We start from the raw sequence: 18,707 nt of genomic DNA on the forward strand, positions 1-18,707 counted from the left end.
CACCCTCGCCTTGGGGGGTACAGCTGGGACTGCTCCCGGTACCAAGTCCCTTGGACCCTACGAAGGTTAGAGGGGCTTGAACTTCGATAGTTGTTGGGACTGATGTGGACCACAGGGAGGGGTGGGATCAAATACTCCTGGCCAGTAGGCTCCTACTGATGCCCTGGATAGCCTTGGATAGGGGTGGGAGAACCATCGGGTGATGCCGGCTCCTTATTTATTTTGTAAAATTTGTATATACCAAACACTGTTTGTCTGCCCCGTGAGAGGGGCTGGGGAGTTGTTTCCTCAACCTCAGCCATCCTATCTCTACAACACTAGGACATGGGAATGAAGAAACGTAACTGCCACTGGATTCTGCAGACACGCCAATCCTTACATCCTCACCCTCGTTAACTACCTCCATTGCTGCCCCTTGTCCACACCTCCTCCTGCCCACTGCAGCCTCCCTTGATGCCTCATGGCTCCAAGTGGGGTACTGCTTCCCCTCCCACAGCCACTGTGGTGGGCAGCGGGTCTATGTTCTGTGTACTGAGGGAAGAGGTGCATCTGCTTCCAAAAGCTGTTGGGGTCTGTCCAGGTCTGTGTAACTTGGAAGAGGCTATCAGAGGTTGGGGCAGGGTGGGGGCTTGTCCATGTCTACCTGTGAACTCACTAATAAATTATTTTCCATGTAAAGGACATGACCGCTGCGTCCATTTCTGTCGCCTGTTTCCATTTCCAGTTGTCTACTCTGATGGCATGACCCATGATCTCTTTCACCTGTCACATCATGGAAGAAGGTTGGTACACCCAAAACCAAACTAGAGATTCAGAGGGCCTATACTGTGGGGGACTGGAGTTGAAATTGTGACAGGAATGTTAAGGACCAATATGAATGGGGCAAGTAAACTGGGCTGGAGGCTTCAGGGGCACTTGTAAGCAGCCGTGCACTGAGGGAAGGAAGGCTAACGGAGACCACTCACCATCTGCCCCGGCTTCACATGCCCTGTCCAAACTCTACATGGGTGCAGAGCAGGCTGCAGACAGATCTGCAGACTAGGAAGGAGGACGATTACAGAAGCCAGGTGAAGTCGGCATCATGCTACTGGCATATACTGATTCAGGGGGCATGAGGACAAAGAACAGAGCCACCGAGAGGCTGGCAAGGTCAGGAAGTGATTTTAGGGAAAGAAGGGGATCTGGCTACCCTAAGTATTTATAGAACATCTCATGGAGACGGACTGGGAGTCTTACCTTGGTGGCTCATGTCTCTTGACTGGTTTTTGTAACCCAACAAAAGTACCTTGAGTTGAAACTGAAGGTTGATGACAGTGTTAAAGTCTCTAGTCACAGCCAAGACACATGGTTACATTTAAGTAGGATTAGGCTAAGGAGCTCTGGTAGCATAGTGGTTACGAATCGGGCTGCGAACCTTAAGGTCAGTGGTTCGAAACTACCAGCTGCTCCATGGTAGAAAGATGAGGCATTCTACTCCTGTAAAGATTTACACCCTCGGAAACCCTATACAGGGTCGCTATGGGTCGGAACCGACTTGACAGCACATAACAACACTAGGCTGAGAAAACGTAGTCCAGACCAGTCATCCCTACCTGATCGAGATCAAGGTTAGGGCTGTATGGCTCCTTAGGCTTGGACTACGAAGGGAACCTCCCAGGTTCTCTTCTAAAACAGGCAGAAGATGAAGATCCCATGAACTCTTGAGATATTGGTCACAAAAAACTCCAATCTCTACAGGTTTACACCGGAGCAGAGGTTTTCTGGCCACTGCCTGCAGAAAGCAGATGTGAGAGCCTGGGCAGGAAGGCTGGTGTCCCCACCTGCCATTTCCTTCTGGAGTGACCTATGAACTCTCCTTAACTAAACCAAGTATTCAGCCAACTCAGTTTTCCTTAATCTGGAGGTAATTATTTCTAGCATTTTCTAAGCCCAGAAATACATACTCATGATCCTCTCTCTATTCCTTTTTAACTTTTTATTGTGAACTGAGCGAAGGTTTACAGATCAATTTTACATTGAACCAAACCATACACTTTAATGGCTGTACTCCCCTCAAAGTAACATTGCTTGTTCCACTTACTTAGTTGTCCCTTCCTCCTTTTCCTACTCTTCTGAATTTTGTCCTTACGTAAATCCTGCCCTTTTGATCTCAAATGATTGACCAGTGTCTATTTCATTAGTGTTGTTCCCCTATAGTATCTATGGCTTGGCTGGCTGAAAATTGAGTCACAAGGGGTGAGTTCAGTTCTAGTCCTGAATGATTACTAAGAGCCATAGTCTTGGGGTTCCACGAGGTTCTAGCTGACTAAATGCCTGTTTTGTTTTTAAATCATTTTGTTTTGTTCCAATTTTTCCCACTCTACCCAGGACCTTCTAATATCCCTTTCAGAGCAGTTGGTAGTGGGAGCTGGGCATCATGTAGTTCTTCTGGTTTCAGGGTTGTGGAGACTGATGTTCTTGTGGTCCATTAGTTCATTGGACTAATTGTTTCCAAGCATCTTCAGTTCTCATCACTCTTTTTTCTTCTAGACAGGCAGAGACCAAGTTATACCTTAGGTGGCTGCTCATAAGCTTTAAGACCCCAGTTGCTACTCAACAAAGTTGGATGACATTCTTTGTGGACTTTGTTATGCCAGTTGACCATGGTGTCCCTCATCCCTATCTCTATTCTGCCCTTATCTATACGTAAGTTTCTTCTCAACTTTATACAAAAGGGTCTGTGGGTGGAGTAATCATAAAACACAGCTTCTTCAGAGTAGTTGTTGTTAACTGCCTTCAAGTTGGTTCTGACCCATAGTGACCCTGTACAGGGTTTCCAAGGCTGTAAGTCTTTACGGGAGCAGAAAGCGTCATCTTTCTCCCGTGGAACGGCTTGTAGTTTCCAACTGCTGACCTTGAGGTTCGGAGGCTGATTCATAATCACTACGCTACCATAGTAGTACTACTTGGTTATTTACCCACACACAGGCAGGTGCCCACCTACAGCACCAGCCCCCAACACTCCACGTGTATTGAGAATGTTCTGGAAGGTGGGGGCTATCAGGTAGGATAGTCTAAAGAATATGAAAGCAATAATCATCTCCTCAGAGAGCCAAGATCCTGATTAGCAAGTTCTTACCTTTCAAGAACCAGTAGCGAAGGGTATTATATAATGCCCCAGGTTCTTTCTAGGAATAACTAAGGAATAGAAGGTGAGGTTCTGGGCGCTGCCTGCAATGTGGCTCATCAGGACAGTGGTTGGCCATTATTAGCCTCCCCACTCACACTTTCTCAACAGAATAATCCAGATACAGGTCTGTCCATTTCCACTGCAACTGAGTGGTCTGTAGAGACAAATGCTACTCTCATAAACTTGTGGCCTTCTCAAAGCTTCCCCTGCATGTTGATTTGCTCAGGTTGTCAGGGAAGCTCAGCCCTTTTTGGGAAAAGTGGTCAGTGTGTGTTGCATGATGTTACTATTACTAGATAGAATACTGGAAACTAAAGAGCAGCTGGTGGGGCTTTCTGAGAGGGGATGGAGCAAGGTAGGACAGGAGACATGCAGCAGGAAGCAGAGGCTCTGTGTCTTCTCTTCTTAGGACTCACAGTTGTTGCTCCTGAAAACTCTTGCCTCTACATTGGCAAAAGAAGGCTGGAGCAAGAAAACCAAGAGGACACCGAAGAGGGGGGTAGACAGTACCGGACTCAGGCAAAAGGAAAGGAAGGTTAACTAAGAGCAAACATGAGAAGACTGGACAAGGGCCATCTTAGGAAGGGCAGAGAGAGAAAATGGGCAAACAAGGCCACACGCAGCCTGGTTTATTGGCTCATCATACACACACACACACACAAAGTATGTACACAACATAAATATTCCGATATACAATTTTACATGGGACTCAAAGATCACCCCCTTCTCTGTCACCTAGTACCCCCATTCCATTTTCCATATTAGGGGGTTGGAACTAAAAGGTAGGAATCTGGAGGAGGGGAGAGGTCCTGCTCCCCTCTCCTCACAGGTACCTCCAAAGGGTCCCATCCCTTTTCAATGGCACCTATAGAGCAGTGGGCTCTGTGCCTCCACTCTTATTGTCTGCTGCAGCTTAATCCCAAACCTCCCCTGTGACTCTCCTTCTCACTGAGCTCTTATCCTCTTTCAATCTTTCCCCCAGTTTCTTCCTAACTTCTTCTACAGGTCCCTAATTGCGTCTTTGTCTCCCCAGTGCCTGCAGGGAGGCAGGTCCCCAGGTCCCATAATCCTTGTGGCTTTCTTCCTGGGCTTCACAGGAGGCTGGGACTACGGTGCAGCTCAGTAGAGGTGTTGGTGCTCCTGGCAGGCTCTCGGCTGGGGGTGGGTGCCAAGCTGCAGTCTTCCCCAGGGCAGCCGTGCTGTAGTAGGATGTCTGCGCACTCTTGGCTGCCAGCCCGGCGGGCATAAGCCAGGGGAGTCAGGCCTCGGGCGTCCTGGCTCCTCACATCTACCCCATACTGTGGAGAAAGGACAGAAGAGAGAAGGCGAGGTGGTCAGAGGTAAGGACCAGTAGGTACGAGGGTCAGGGAGGCACAGCACTCACCCAGATGAGCAGCTGTGTGAAGACCACGTTGGCCATGGCGCAGGAGAGGTGCAGCGCAGTGCGACCATCCCCGTCTCCGTATGTCTCGTTCACCTCCTCCTTGGACCCATGTGCCAGCAGTGTCACCAGCAGCCTCAAGTCGTCCTCCACCACGGCCCGCAGCAGTTGCTGTCCCAAGGGTACGTCGGAACCAGGCAGGGGTGCCAGGAAGAGCTTCTGCTCATACTTGGCTCGGATCCACCGCTCTTTCTCCTCCCTGCAACCACAGTCCACCAGGGGTCAGACAGGAAAGGGCGGTGACCAGCTTCAAATGGGAGCAAGGAAAGGGTGAGTTCAAGATAGCCACATAAAGTAGAAGAGACAGACCAAGGACACCCTCAGGGGTGGCTGAAAGCAAAGAGAACCTGATGGCCTGAGTGGCGGTTATCTGGCCATCAGAACTCTCTCTGATTGGCAGTGCTGGAACAATGGGGGTAAGGGCCTGGAAGGGACCCGCTGCCTGCTGTATCTACCACCCATTCTCCCCATCTCTGCTTGCCAGCCAGGGCACTATGCACCTTGGCGATAGTGTCTGCGCATGTGCACCCTCCTGGCCCCTGACCTGTGATAACACTCAGAAAGGGCCAATTGTGGGGAGGTGCTGAGTGACAGGCTGAGGGGGAGGGGGAGGGGTGCCCCCAAGGGCCAGCAGCCAAGAAAGCAACATTTTAACCCTTACGGGGTCCTAACAGCCGTCCACACCACCCCGGCCTCTCCCCTAGGGCCCAGCTTGTCCTGCCCTTGGTGGTGGCTCACCGGCAAGCTTCAGGCCCTGGCTTTGCATAGCCCTCCAGCGAGCCCTCCCAGACACTGTTGGCCAGTGCATTGCCCAGAGCTGTCATGACCGCCAGCAGCTCCGGAGGCCAGTCGTCCAGGTCAAGGGAACGCACACGGGACAGGTGTGCCCCCAGGTGCCGGTGGATTCCCGAGCACTCGATACACATGAGAGCCCCCAGGTTCAGGCTGGCCCAGTCTGGATCTAGGGAGGGGAAGAGACTTGATGAAACAGGGACGCCCATGCCCATAAAGACAGGGAAGTCCTCTGGCCCTCCGGCCTCCTTCCCCACCCTCCTCTAGCCCACACGCAGCCTCTGGGACTCACTGGGTGCGTCACAGTCAATACAGAAACTGTTCCCACGAACAGTGCGGACAGCTTGCACCGCTAGAGCTGTATTTTGATTCCCCAGTCGGGTCTGCAACACAGTGGAGAGGCATGGTGGGGGTGTTCAGTCAGTGCGGTCCCCCAGCCCCACCCCGGGCCGTGCGGCACCCCACCTTGTCCTTGGCACTGCGGCAGCCCTGCAAACTGGCAAGGATCTGGGCTTGAACGCTCTGCACCCACAGCTCCCGCTCTTCCGCTGTGGAGGCCTCAAAGTGCCACGTCTGCCCCGTGAGGGACACCACCACAAACTCGAACGACTCTTCCACATCTACAAGAACAGTGGGTTGGGGATGGGAAATGCACAATGAGGATGGAAGGCCCAGAGCTGGTAACTCCACCTACTACCCTGTGCCTCTGAAGCCCCCCTCATCCACCTCTTCTCCCAGCACAAGCGTGAGGAAGCAAGTCAACTCCCGGATCATGGTGCCTCAGATCTCTTTTGCCACCTGTGGAGCCTGGGGTAAGAAGAGCCAGTGGGGACTCAAGGTCTGGGCCCTCCTGGCCCCACAGACTGAGGGGGGAGCTCCCTGGAGGAAGGGAACTGCGTGTCTGGAGAGGGGGCGATGGGGTGCTAAGGAGGTAGATGCTGGAGGGTGGGGGAGGCGGGTTTGGGCACCATCCGTAGATGTCAGCTGCAGTCGCCTCATTTTGCAGCTCATTAAACCCAATATTCCTGACGGTGACGGCGGCGTCGCGTCGGTGTGGGGCTCCTGGGAGCTGAGCCCCTCCCCCACCCCCATGGCAGGAAGGAAGGGCAAGGAGAGTTGGGAGGAGGCAAGCTCAGCTCCATGAACGGGGGAGACAGGACACAGTGACAAGCACGTGTGCGGGCAGTTGGGTGGGCACCCAAGCAGGTGGCTGATGGTACTCCACAATAACCTCTGCAGCCCAGAAGACAGCCATGACAGGCTCATTTCCAGTGGTCACTGGCCATGGGTGATCAATCCCCACCAGGAGTGTGACTGTCATGGGGCAAGAGAGAGCAGGAGCTGCCTGTGCAGGCCTAAAAGGAAGCCACAGGCCAGGGTCTGAAGGCAGAGCTTTGCCAAGGGCAGCCTTGCGTCTCGGAGTCCCTGGACTCTCATCTCAGGCACCCATAATAGAGCTGCCTTCCACCAGAAATAAACTCCTTGGTCACTGTGGGGATGGCCACTGCCACATAGTGGACACTCGGTAATGAGTTCTACGCTGGCAGGAAAAGGCAGCTATTTCCAGGGCAGTGGTCTCTGCACACCTGATTCTGGCCCTCAGAGTGCAAGAGAGAAACTAGACGCCAGTTAAGTTCAACTTATTTGAGAGCAGAGGTGCCAATCACTGAGAAGAGGGATGTTTTAAATCAAGGAGCGCCATTATAATCAATAAAAGATGTGACAAAGGTCTTATGGAAAAGTGTTTAATGCATTGGGATTTACTAACCTGAAAATGACTTGGTTCACTTAAAAACACCTATTAAGCACCTGCTATATGTGGTGCTGTGGGTTACTGCGCCAAACTGCAACGCCATTTGAAATGCGAGGTCAGTGGTTCAAGTTCACCAGCTGCTCCTCAGAAACCCTACTCAGGGTCACTATGAGTTGGAATCAACTTGACGGGCACTTAACATATCCGTAGTGGAGTCCTGGTGTGGCATTGTGGGTTTATGCACCAGACTGCAAAGTCATTTGAATCGCAAGGTCGGCAGTTGAAGCTCACCAGTCGCTCCTTGGAAACTCTACACAGAGTTGCTACGGGTCGGAATCGACTCGACGGCACTTAACAACATATCCCTAGTGGACTCCTGGTGTGGCGCTGTAGGATTAGCACGTGACTGATAACTACAAGGTTGGCAGTTCAAGCCCACCAGCTGCTCCTCAGAAACCCTATACATGGTCGCTATGAGTCGGAACCGACTCAACAGCATTTAAGACCACCACTCTCCCTGGTGCTCACGAGACCCAATAGTGACCCACAGGTGCTGGCCCTTAAGTCCTGGAAGAGCAATCTGTATGCAGCCCTGCTGCCTTTTGTTCACTAACAACAAACCGATTGAGCTTAAACTTGAATGGGAAAGCCTTAAGTTGGGCAAAAGAACTTTTCTGACTTAAGACGATCAAAAGAAGTAGTGAGACCACTTTCATTACAAAGTATTAGTAGAGTGCTTCGTCTGTACATAGGCAGGAGACAGGTAGCTGTTAGGTTACTTCCCCCCCAAGCCCCATTGCCTATCCTGTGCCCTGCTTTCCCTTGGGCCCCCCTAACCTTCAGTGGCACTGGTGGGGCCATCCTGACGGGGGGTGCCGGTGCTCTTTTTCCTCCGGTGCTTCTTCCGGTTGGAGTGGGGTGATGGAGGAGGCTCCAGCTTGGGGCTGGAACTGAGCACCTCAGCTGGGCCACTGGCTGGTGAGGGGAAGAGGTGGAGACATGTGGGAGAGGGAAAGTGGAGGCAGAAGTAAGGCGAGAGGGGCTGGGATGAGGGCACAGGGTCAGAGGAGGTTCTACCTTGTCCCTAGCTTGCTGCTGTGAGCTCTACCCTGACGTGTAGCTAGGCCAGGCCCACAGAAGCCAGATGTCCTCTCTCCAAGGTGAGCAGCTTTGTCCAGAGACTGCCCATCCCAAAAGGTACCAGCTTTGGAAAAGATATGTAGAGAAGCATGGAGGAAAATGGGCAGAGGGAGTGGGCTGGGCAGGAGAAAGGCATGGAAGGGGACACTGGCTTCTGCAGCCTGGAGGGGTGGAAGGAGGCCCAGGAACTCACTCATAGTGAGCTGAGCCCCAGCAGCTCGGCACCAAATTTATCCTCAATCACATTCCCCGCTCCTCACAATTAATAGCAGAATTAGAAACAATCAGGGAGCTGCCTAATTACTGTCAATTAGAGCGGCTAATCAAGCTCCCGTCTCCCACACCCCACCCAGCGCTCACCACTAAATGTCAAACTTCATTAGAGGCAGACACGCTCCCTCCCTCCCTCCCTTCCTCCTTCTAGACTCTACAGAGAGAGCCTCACCAATGCCAACAACAGGCCCTGGCACTGGGAGCCTCCAAGGGCCCTGGTCACCCTTACACTCCAGGCCCTGGAGGACTGGGCTCCAACCTGATGCCAGCGGGTACCTACATGGATGGCCCTCTCTCCCCTTGTGACTTAGCATCTCAGTGCTTTCATGGGATAGAGACTTGGGAAGGGTCTTTGGAAGGTTAATGAGAGCAGAGGGGGCAGTAAATGTTCCTTAGGCAGGCCTGCTCCTACTGCCCAGCTAGAACAGCAGAGCCAAAGAGCTAAGCTTCCGCAGGGGCACCCTCTGCCCTTCACTGGTACCCAGGCCAGTGGGGACACCTGTGGCTATCTCCCTCTTTTGATACCTGCCGCTCAAGAGAAGGGAGTGTAGATGGGAAAGCAGGGTAGAGCCCAGTTTCCCTTGGAACTACTGACACAGTCTATGGCCAAAGGAGTCAGTTACTAATGACAGCAATAAACTTGAAAAATGGAAGGAGACAAGAAAAAGGGGCAGGGGCAGGAAGGAGGAGTTGAGATTTGAGCAAGAAAAGGGTGGCCACAGGGAAGACAATGACCAGCCAAGGAAAGTGGAAACACTGGTGGCAGAAGGGCATGAAGGGAGGGGAGAACTCAGCCCAGGAGAGAAAGCTAGCTTTCAGACTTAGTCCCTGAATCACAGGCAGAGGGTGAGTAGAGGGTACAGGGGTGGGATGGGGGAACCTCTTCCATTGCAGTGACTCCTGCCTCTAGAACACTGCTGCCCAACCCTGATGCCCTCCCACAGAGAGGCTGATGAGTCTACACTGCTGGTGGTGGAAGGGAGGGGGATGTGAGAAAAGCCAAGTGGGGGTTAGGGCAGCAAGCCAAGAGCATGGGGTGGAGACAGAGCCCCTCCTCTGTTTCCCAGATGCCAGCATCAGCCTTCACCTGAACTCCAGGCCCTGTTGGGCCCAGCCCCACCTGGTACATCCCCTGGGTGGGGCACAGGGAACCCACATCCCTCCCCAGGGAGGTGGGGGTGGGCCAGGCCAAGCCACTCACCAGGGTGCGAGGTGCCCAGGGGTAGGGAAGAGGCCTCACTCCACTGGTCTGCGCTGGAAACGGAGCAGGAGCGCTGGGGCAGCCCTTCTGGGCGCGGGCCTGCCAGGGGGCGGTCGGAGTGCAGGCACGTGCTGCTGGCCGAATGGGGGGCACCTGGGGGCAGGTGGAAGGTCAGACTGGGGAGCGTAGCTGCAAGTTGCAGGTAGCAGAGTGGGCACCCAGGGGAGTTGCCAATGAGCCTGGGGGTCTGGCAACAGGGCACTGAACCCCAGGTCAATGAGCCAGGTTTACTTGGGAGTGGGAAGAACTCACTGGGCCCTGATGTTGAGCACCACCCTCCACCCCGTCTCCACAGGCTCTGGGGCCCCACCTGACCCCAGGAAAGGGGCAGGGAGCAGGCGGGAAGGGTACTCCAAACTGGAGGGGTGAAGATTCTGCTGGACCCCCATGACTTTTGGAAAAAGTTTGGAGTTTGGCACAAACCCATTTCCCTGGTGCTCCTCAGAACAGCCTCCTTCCCACCCCAGTACCCTTGGCCACACAGGCCACTTGCTCTTCCTCAGTTTTGCTGCCATTCTAACGAGAAGTAAGTGTATCAAATTCAAGTAATTATGTCTAATTAGTATTAGTAATTATCCTGTTGGGCAGGAGAAAATTAATCTTTCATTCCCCAGGAGGGAAGAATGGCAGAAACTAGGAATGCCAAGGAAGGGGTAGGACATGGCTGACAGTGGACGAGGGACAGCTGACTCCCCCAGAATTCTCCCTAGCCTCACCCCCCTTGTGCAGAGGTCTGGGGAACGGCCCCAGGGTCCCGAGGCCTGCAAGGCTGAGGGCCTGAGTAGCAGTGAGGATCTAGGCTCCACTCCCCTTCTGTAGCTCACCTCAGACTAAGGTCAGAGGGAAGGGAGCCGTGGGTAGTTAGCAACTTAAAACCTTCAGGAAGTAAGGGGTGCTGCTGCTAGAAGTCAGTGGGAAGGCAGAGAAGGGGCCTGGAGCTGGACAAAGCTGGAGAGGGTAGCAGATGCCAAGCTAGGGAGACAGCAGACACTAGGCCTCAAACCAGCCCTGCAACATAAAGGATTGTGTTTCTGCCCAAGGAGAGGAAGCTCTGAGCTTAAGCAGACGGAAGGGAAGGTTAAGAACAGGCCAAAACATTCCAAATACTTTGGGGCTAGTGTGATGCTTAAAGGGTAACAGCAGGATTTATGTTTCTTTTGTATTTTCCAGACACTCCAAATAGGGTCAGACACATAGTTAGCTGTTAATATATGTGTGGCACTAAGGAATCACAAGCCAATCAGACCCCTATTTCTAGTGCCCCTGCTTCATGACTTTGCCCTGTCCCTGGTCTGAGGTCCCTCCTCCCTTACCTCTCTGTATGTGGCTCTCCTCCCACCCCTAGTCATTTCTCAGTTACCTGGCTGTTCTCAAGTTCCAAATCTCATCTCCCCTCATCCCCTGTCCAAAGACATCTCAGACCCCAACTTCCTCCCCAAGCCCCCAACCCAAAACCCCAAGGGAGGGAAAGTGCTTTCCCTTTTCTTTGTTAATTCTCCCCTCATTACGCCTGCAATCCCACAATCAGTGTGCACTGTAATTGTCGAATTTGATGCTAATGATTAATGAATTAAACATGGAGTCATCAATTAGTCCTCGGAGGATAATTCTGCATAAAGCAGCGGATAATGTAATTACAGTAACAAAGATAATGAGATGTTAACATCGCCCGGTGAGTGAGAGACGTGTGAGTGTGCACGAGGTCGGTGCGGTGTTTGGTGCAGGGAGTGGGTGGGAGCGTCCATGTGCTCCCAGGGAGGCTGGAGCTCATAGGTGCTGCCCACCTTCCTATGTGTCACTAGGAGTCTCAGGGGAAGGGGTGTGAGATGGGGAAGGACAGAACATCTCAGTTGTTTCCCCAGTTCACCTTCCTGGGCAGGCTCCTCCTCTTTAGTATGGGTGCAGCTCTGGGAGAGGCCTGGAGATGGAGCTGAGCCCCGTGCTGAGCACCCAGCAGGCACTTCCACTTGGGATGCACTAGCCGGCACTCCCCCGACTCCCTGCTTGTGGGTGAGCCAACTGTCGCCTTCTTGCCTTCTTCCTTTGCTCCCCCCTTCTCTGCCTTCTTGCCTTCTTCCTTTGCTCCCCCCTTCTCTTCCTCGCTGCATGATTTGACGCTTCTCCTACCTGAGCTCTGGTAGCGTAGTGGTTACGAACCTCAAGGTTGGCAGTTTGAAACTACCAGCTGTTCCGTGGGAGCAAAATGAGGTTTTCTGCTCCCGTAAAGATTTACAGCCTCAGAAACCCTGTCACTATGAGTCGGAATGACTCCACAGTACTTAACAACTACCTGAGCACCTCAGGGTGGTGGAGAAGCAGACAGACTCAGATCCAAACCCCAGCTCCTCTACCTACTGTCAAGTTACCTTACCTCAACAGACCTATCTCCTCACCTATAAAAGGGAGGTGAGCTTGGGAGTACAGTGTTCAGAGTCCACTCACAGTGCCTGGTACACCCATTCATGGGGTTAGTCCACACTGGGCAGTGTGGTCAATTTGGAGAAAGCCCAATACACACACACACACACACACACAGAGATTTAGGGGGCCTGAGGGTCCCAGCCTGCCCTCAAGGAAGGACTACACTCAGGAAACTGTCACACTGCCTGCCTTCCCTTCAACCCAGCATTTTCAATGGCAGCATTTCATTCATGCCCCTGTCCCATCCATCCTTGGAAACTTAGTATTCCTGGCCTGTCCCTTAAGTGCCAGTAGCACCCCCATTCCACTGTGACATACAATCCCTCACATGCTCTCTAGAGGAAGTGGCACACCTCAGCTGAAAAGTCCACTAAGACGCTAAGAACTGACCCCAGGGCAGGGATGCAAACCTTCATGTTTGCAGGCTGGCTGGCCAGCATCTTGAGGAGATGCTGCTGGCACAGGGAAAATGAGGTCCAAATGTCTAGGACAACATCAGCGGTACTGAATTCCCATGAGAAGGGATCCAGGAGCTGAGGGAGGTGTTGGGTGAGAGCTGGGCAGAGTGTGGTTACTGCCACATGGGATGAACAGGTAGAGTTGGGCCTAGGAAGGGAGCGTTGGGGACAGAGGAGAGTTTCACTGGTGCCTCAGGTAAAAACACAGCACTAGAAGGTGGTCCTGCCTCAGTTTCTCAGCCTCACTGTGGGCAACCCTGTCCTTTCCCTTCTCCCTGTTATCTCTCAGCTTCCAGCTTGGGAACTGCCTGCTGCACCTTCCCCTCTGGGAGGGGGCTGGGCACAAGGGCAGAGGCCAGGCTCCTAGGGCAGATGGTCTTGCTATTGGCACCCTTCCAAACAAGAGGCTATTTGGTCCTGTTCTCCCATTCAAGCCAACTCTGGTCTAGACATCTGTGTTCCTTCAGCTCCCATCACTGGGCAGTGTTCTGCCAAGTCCATCTGGCGGAGGTGGTCCTGAAGCATGGTGCCAGCTAGCAGCACGTGGGAGCCTGGGGTGTTCCAGGTGCTGACCTTCCTAGTACCTCACCTGAGCCCCCACCCAGCTGAGTGCCACTCCGCTCCAGCCCATTGGCTCTGGGGCTGGTGCCTGGGGCTGTGGCCGGCGTGGCCCGGGGGAATCGCTTCCCGGGCACCTTCACTGTGGTCCGCAACAGATCGATTTCCTTGCCATGGATGTTCTGCATGTAGTCCTGCAACCAGGTGGACAAGAGAAACGGACACACATTAGCACAGGCCTGTGGCCCTCTCAACACCTGGGTCTCCTGTGCCATTGGGGGAAGGGAGGGAAGGTGGGGGCTTTGAAGCCCAGCATATCTCCAAGTCTGGCCCATGATGAGTAAAGCTACGCTGAATGGTGCAACTCTGTGGGACTCAGCCATGGACATATGAGGCTCTAGAAGCAAGACCCAAGGCTCAGGACTGCTTTAGGGAAGACAGCTCAGGGGAAAACAAAGGCAGGCAAGTAGTGGCTCCAGGTGGGATTGGGGGGCTCATGTGGCTTAGACACTTGCTGTGACCAGTCAGCCCTACAGGCTTGGGACAGTGGCATGTTCTAGGCCCTGAGGGCTGGCACCCAGCATCTCAGCCGTCTTCAGACACTCCTGTGTACCACCCTAGACAGCTCCTAGGGTCTGGAATAATCCCTAAAAACAAATCATTATTGAACAGTTTAAAGGGAAGCCTTTGGGTCTGTCTGCTGGATTAGGAAGATCACAATAGTCCCACAGACTTACAGGTACCAAAGGACTCCCTGCTATCAGTAATCATCATCATCATAACCTTCTCCTGCCCAAATGGGCCAGGTGTTTGCTCTACTGCTGTCATATTATCACTCACGTAACTGACACAACTCTATGAGGCAGATGCTTTAGGCCTTATTTGACAGATGAAGAAACGGCTTAGAAAAATTTATCTGCCCAGGACCACATAATGAAAGTAGCAGAGTTAGATTCACACCCAAGGTTTTGTATTTCAGACCTGTCCCTAACCCATAGCCTGACTTCCAGTCCATTGCAGAGGGTCGAGGGGTGGAGCCTCTAGAAGTAGAAGCATATACCTTGGTATATGGTCCTGTTCTCCCATTTAAGCCAACTCTGGTCTAGACATTTATGCTCCTTCAGCTCCCGTCACTGGGCAGTGTTCTGCCAAGTCCATTTGGCGGAGGTGGTCCTGCAGTATGGTGCCAGCTAGCAGCACGTGGGAGCCTGGGGTGTTCCAGGTGCTGACCTTCCTATTACCTCACCTGAGCCCCCACCCAGCTGAGCGCCACTCCACTCCAGCCCACTGGCGTGTGTGGCCCAGATGGTGGGGGCACTTTGCACTCGAAGCTCTTGCCCTTCCCATCACTTACACACAGAGTGCAGGGTTCATGTGCACGGTAGGGCCCTTCTGCTTCCTGTCTTGAGATCCAGCACCTGGCTAGCTCCCTGCTCTGCCTGCTGGTTCTATTCTCTCCTCCTGGTCTTGTGACTCCTGTCTCCCTCACCACTGAGCTCCTTACAGTTCCTGGCTAACCCTTCTCTCATTTGTTGAGAACCCCTCTGAGGGGTCACATGCCTTCCTGAGTGCTCTGGGCGGGCACCACACTCATCAGACACAGTCGCTAGGGTCCCGGAAGATTTCTGCACCCAGACAGCTCCCACGTAGGTGGCACCGTTGATACAGCCTGGCACCCTTGAAGGCCCACCCTCTCACCTCTGTCCACTTTTATGTCCTCCCGTTTAGCCTCAGGGAAAGAGGATTGGGTGAGCAGAGGTGTCTACCAAGGCTTCAGGGCTCTGTGCTCTAGGAGACCAAAGAAGATCATCAAGAGGACAGGACAGGCAGCCCTGGAGAATCAGTGGAAGGTGGAAGGGACCACCACTGGGAAGAGGAAGGAGACAGGAGGGAAGATCCCTGATTGAGTCCAGGTTGGGTGGAGGAGGCCACCAAAGCTGGCGTGTCAGACTCCAATAAGCCTTCCTGTTTCTGGCTGAGCTCGTGCCGCCCTTTATTCTGGAAGCAGCTATTTCACTTCACAGGTAGATTCCCTGCAGGAGGAGACTGGAAGACCAGGCAGGCTTAGGGGGGAGCTTCCTTCCCTATAGGTATGCCACCTGTGGTCCTGGGGTTGGGTCCCTGAAGGACACGACTACTCCTCAGTCTCAGACCACAGAGTTACATAACAGAAAAATCAACCAGAGCCAGTTTCGGCCTGCCCAAAGGGGTACTCCTTGGTCACCCTCTCTCCCCAGCCAAAATGGGTTCACCCCAGACTGCAACTGCATTCATTTGACCTCAGTCCCAGCTCTGAGCTGCTGTGATGTGGTATGAAGGCAATAATCTCAAGGCCCTTCCCTGTCCTCTGACACCTTCTCCACCAGCTCGGCTCACAGCTGGCCACCAGTCTTGCTTAGAGCTCCTGTCCAGTTCCTGACTCTGTTGTCTTTCCCTCTCCCATGCAGACCTCCTCATTCTCACAGTGGGATCCACACCCACACAGCTCCAGATTGGCCCTCCTCTTCCAGCCCATCCACACAATCTCTTCTCACACCGGCTGCCTCCAGACAGCTGTCAACAGCTAGCCAGGCCAAAGGCACAGCTGCCGCTCCATCCTGAGGGAAGGGGTTTAGGTCTGCTCTAGTTCACAAGGAGGTCATAGCAGCTGCAACAGTTTCCAGGCCCTGGTACAGCCCTAGACAACCTGGAGCTGGGATGGAGAAGGGTCACATGAACCTAAACCAAAAACAAAAGCTGCATGGAGGGGCTTCCTTCACGGCCAAGAAGCCAGGACCTAACTTCAGGGAAGGATGGCCTAGTAGGGACACCTAGAATCCAACTTGAGCACCTCAGACAGATCCACGCCAGAATGGCCTCACAGGCCTGGGCAAAGTCACCCCACTGCACCTCTCGGGTGGCAGATGAGCTCCAGGCAGTGTGCAGAGGTGGAACCTAGCCCTGGAGGATGGCAGTGGTGAGCAGTTAGAGGAAGAACAGCAGGGACAGGGACCCAGGGGCAGAGCAACAGCGTTTCCCTCCGTCAGCAGAACAGGGAGCGTGGCGGCAGCGGCGGGCTGCTCAGGAGAGCGGTCACCAAGGCTGCCTTTATTACCCACCATCAAACAGCAATTTCTTCCCCAGCCTCCTCGCTAATTACCCAGCCAGCGTTCTCATCTCGTTTTATTACTGGAATTAACAACGAGTTCAGAGCGTGGAAAGCTATTAAGATGTGTGATTAAGCCACATTCAATTAGTTTCTACAAACAATTTAATTGATGTTGCAGATAGAATTAACAGAAGGTGATTGTGTGAATGGCTCCACTGGCTGCAAAATGGGGGAGGCTACGGCGGGTTCTCTTGGGCCAAGCAAGAATGGGCTCGAAGCCGAGGCAGGCCACCAGTCTCCTCTCCACGTGCTGCCTAGGCCCCTCCAGCCTGACCAGCCTCCCTATCAACAGGGAGTTGTCAGGGAAGACCTGGCCCTAGAGAGGAACACCAACGTTTCTCTCAGCACTGCTGTCAGGTAGGACCCTTCCTCTCCCATAGTGGTGCCTGAGAACCACAGAAGAGGCCAGGCTGTCCGCTGGCCTGCGACTGGAAGTTTCTCAGGGTGGGAAACAGGCAAAGGGCCAGTCAGTAACGCAAGTGTGTCAGCCAGAGCAGGTCACTGAGCTGGACACCAGAGATCAAGAACAACTTTCTCTCTCCACGTGCTTTTCTCTGTCAACCCTCAAAGAAAGGCCTCTCGGCAAGTGCAAAAACATCAGGAAAATGCTCAGGGTCAAAGCCATGGGTTCCAGTCTCAGCTCCCCTCCAAATCTCACAGCACCTCAACTTTCCAACTTTCCAAAGAGGTAATCTACCCTTCTTTCCCTATGAAAACTCAACAAGACAAAACCACAACCTCTTTCCTTCTTGTCCCAGGACCTGTCTACCCTCCTCTTTCCACCCATGGCAGAGGGCAGACCCACAGCATCCAGCAGAATAGGACAGTTAAGACTGCAGGGCAGGATGCAGGACCGACCAAGTAGAGAGACTGGTCTACTGTGTGTTGGCTTGTCCTAACTCACCACTGGGAACCGACAGAGACACACATAGCTGTGCTGCCCTGCTTTGGGGTAGCCCTGAACAGGGACTTTGGAGCACATCCCGTCCCTTCTGGGCCTCAGCATTTCACTCCGTAACTCGAGAGGGTTGGGAAGACAATCTCGAGGAGGATCTTTCAGTGGGATAATAATACGAGGTCCTAGTCAGATTGTAGGGACTGACTCCTTTCTTCACCTCCCCCAGGTACTGAGGCTCTGCCACATGGTCACAATGCCTTACAACTGCACAATGCTGTTGGATGCTCCAAGAACGCTCCTTGTCCTATAGCAGTGCTTTCTCCAGCAGATGCCAATGCCTCTCAGGGAATGCTGGGGGGATGAGGATGACGAGAGCACAGAAAAGGTGAGGTACCTGCTGTACTAACACCAGAGCTCCCCTGGATGAGTGGCTTCTCCCACCTGCCCCAGGCACAGCTACCACCGGCATCTGATATAGTCCCTTCCTGGTGGAATGAAGAGGACCAGGAAGGCATGACTGCTAACTAAGGGGAGGGGCAGGACTCAGAGGGCCAGAAGATCAGATTGGGGGCAGGTCTACAGGGAAGCAGATTTGCTGGCTGCTCTCCCCACAGCAGGGCCTCTCAGCCTCAGGTTCCTCAGTAGGTCTGCCTGGAAGGTGTTCTTTGGTCCAGGCTGTGGCTAAGAAACTTGGATCCCAGCACCTCTTGGGCTGGGATCACTGACCCCTCAATGCAAAATCAAGGCAGCCTAGGGGCCCTCTAGAGCCAACCCAGGGCCTCTAGGCTGGGGGTGGGGCTGGCCCACGTGCTGTGCTTGAGGGGCTTCACAAGAGAACTCATTAGCCCCACAGTGGGGTGGTGACAAAGATGGATTCTGGTGACAGCTGTGTGCTGGAGCCACGCAGGGAGGGGAGGGAGAGAGGAAGAGTGGGGAAGCAGCCACAGGGGTCATTCTATAGTCAGTAACACCCCGAGCTTGGCTGCAGGCCGTAGACCCCCAGATACTTCCAGCCACCGACAACACCACTCCTCCTACCAAGGGGTTCCCAACAGTCTTGTAGAGCTGCTTTCCAGGCTCCTCTATCTAGGCCCAGGAGCCATGCATCCTGAGGACTGGGGGCCAGCTCAAAGTACCATCCGGCAACATGAGCAGCCTGGCCTTAGTGGGGCAGTGTTAAGTGGGGGCTCCCGCTTGAAGACGTATAAACATGAACGGAAAACCTGGCCGATCCAGAGGGCGGGCAGGCGGTAGCCATCCCCAAACACTGTATCACAGTCACCCTTTAGCCAGGATGCCTCACGTTCTTTTTCCCAGGGTGTGGCCACAGTACACAGCAGTGGGGACCCAGTGAGCTCTGGCTTGGGGCCTCCTTCTCCAATGGAAACCAACTTG

At 53.6% G+C, this 18,707-nt stretch overlaps 1 protein-coding gene across 3 annotated transcripts in view; it reads right to left on the bottom strand.

The window, feature by feature from the left end:
• Positions 1-4,260: 4,260 nt before the first annotated feature.
• Positions 4,261-18,707, bottom strand: part of AGAP3 (ArfGAP with GTPase domain, ankyrin repeat and PH domain 3) — a 95,045-nt gene continuing 80,598 nt past the window's right edge. For 2 of the 3 annotated variants that reach the window (XM_006873681.1, XM_006873680.1), the window contains 8 exons: positions 13,298-13,460; positions 9,770-9,922; positions 7,993-8,130; positions 5,868-6,022; positions 5,695-5,785; positions 5,349-5,571; positions 4,554-4,809; positions 4,261-4,467 (listed from right to left, as the gene is read on the bottom strand). In XM_006873681.1, the coding sequence (XP_006873743.1) occupies positions 4,261-4,467; positions 4,554-4,809; positions 5,349-5,571; positions 5,695-5,785; positions 5,868-6,022; positions 7,993-8,130; positions 9,770-9,922; positions 13,298-13,460 (1,386 nt within the window). The remainder of the gene's footprint in view (positions 4,468-4,553; positions 4,810-5,348; positions 5,572-5,694; positions 5,786-5,867; positions 6,023-7,992; positions 8,131-9,769; positions 9,923-13,297; positions 13,461-18,707) is intronic. The other variant, XM_006873682.1, reaches the window with a different exon arrangement.

Source organism: Chrysochloris asiatica, unplaced genomic scaffold (genome assembly GCF_000296735.1).
Source record: "Chrysochloris asiatica unplaced genomic scaffold, ChrAsi1.0 scaffold00249, whole genome shotgun sequence".
Taxonomy (NCBI): Eukaryota; Metazoa; Chordata; class Mammalia; order Afrosoricida; family Chrysochloridae; genus Chrysochloris; species Chrysochloris asiatica.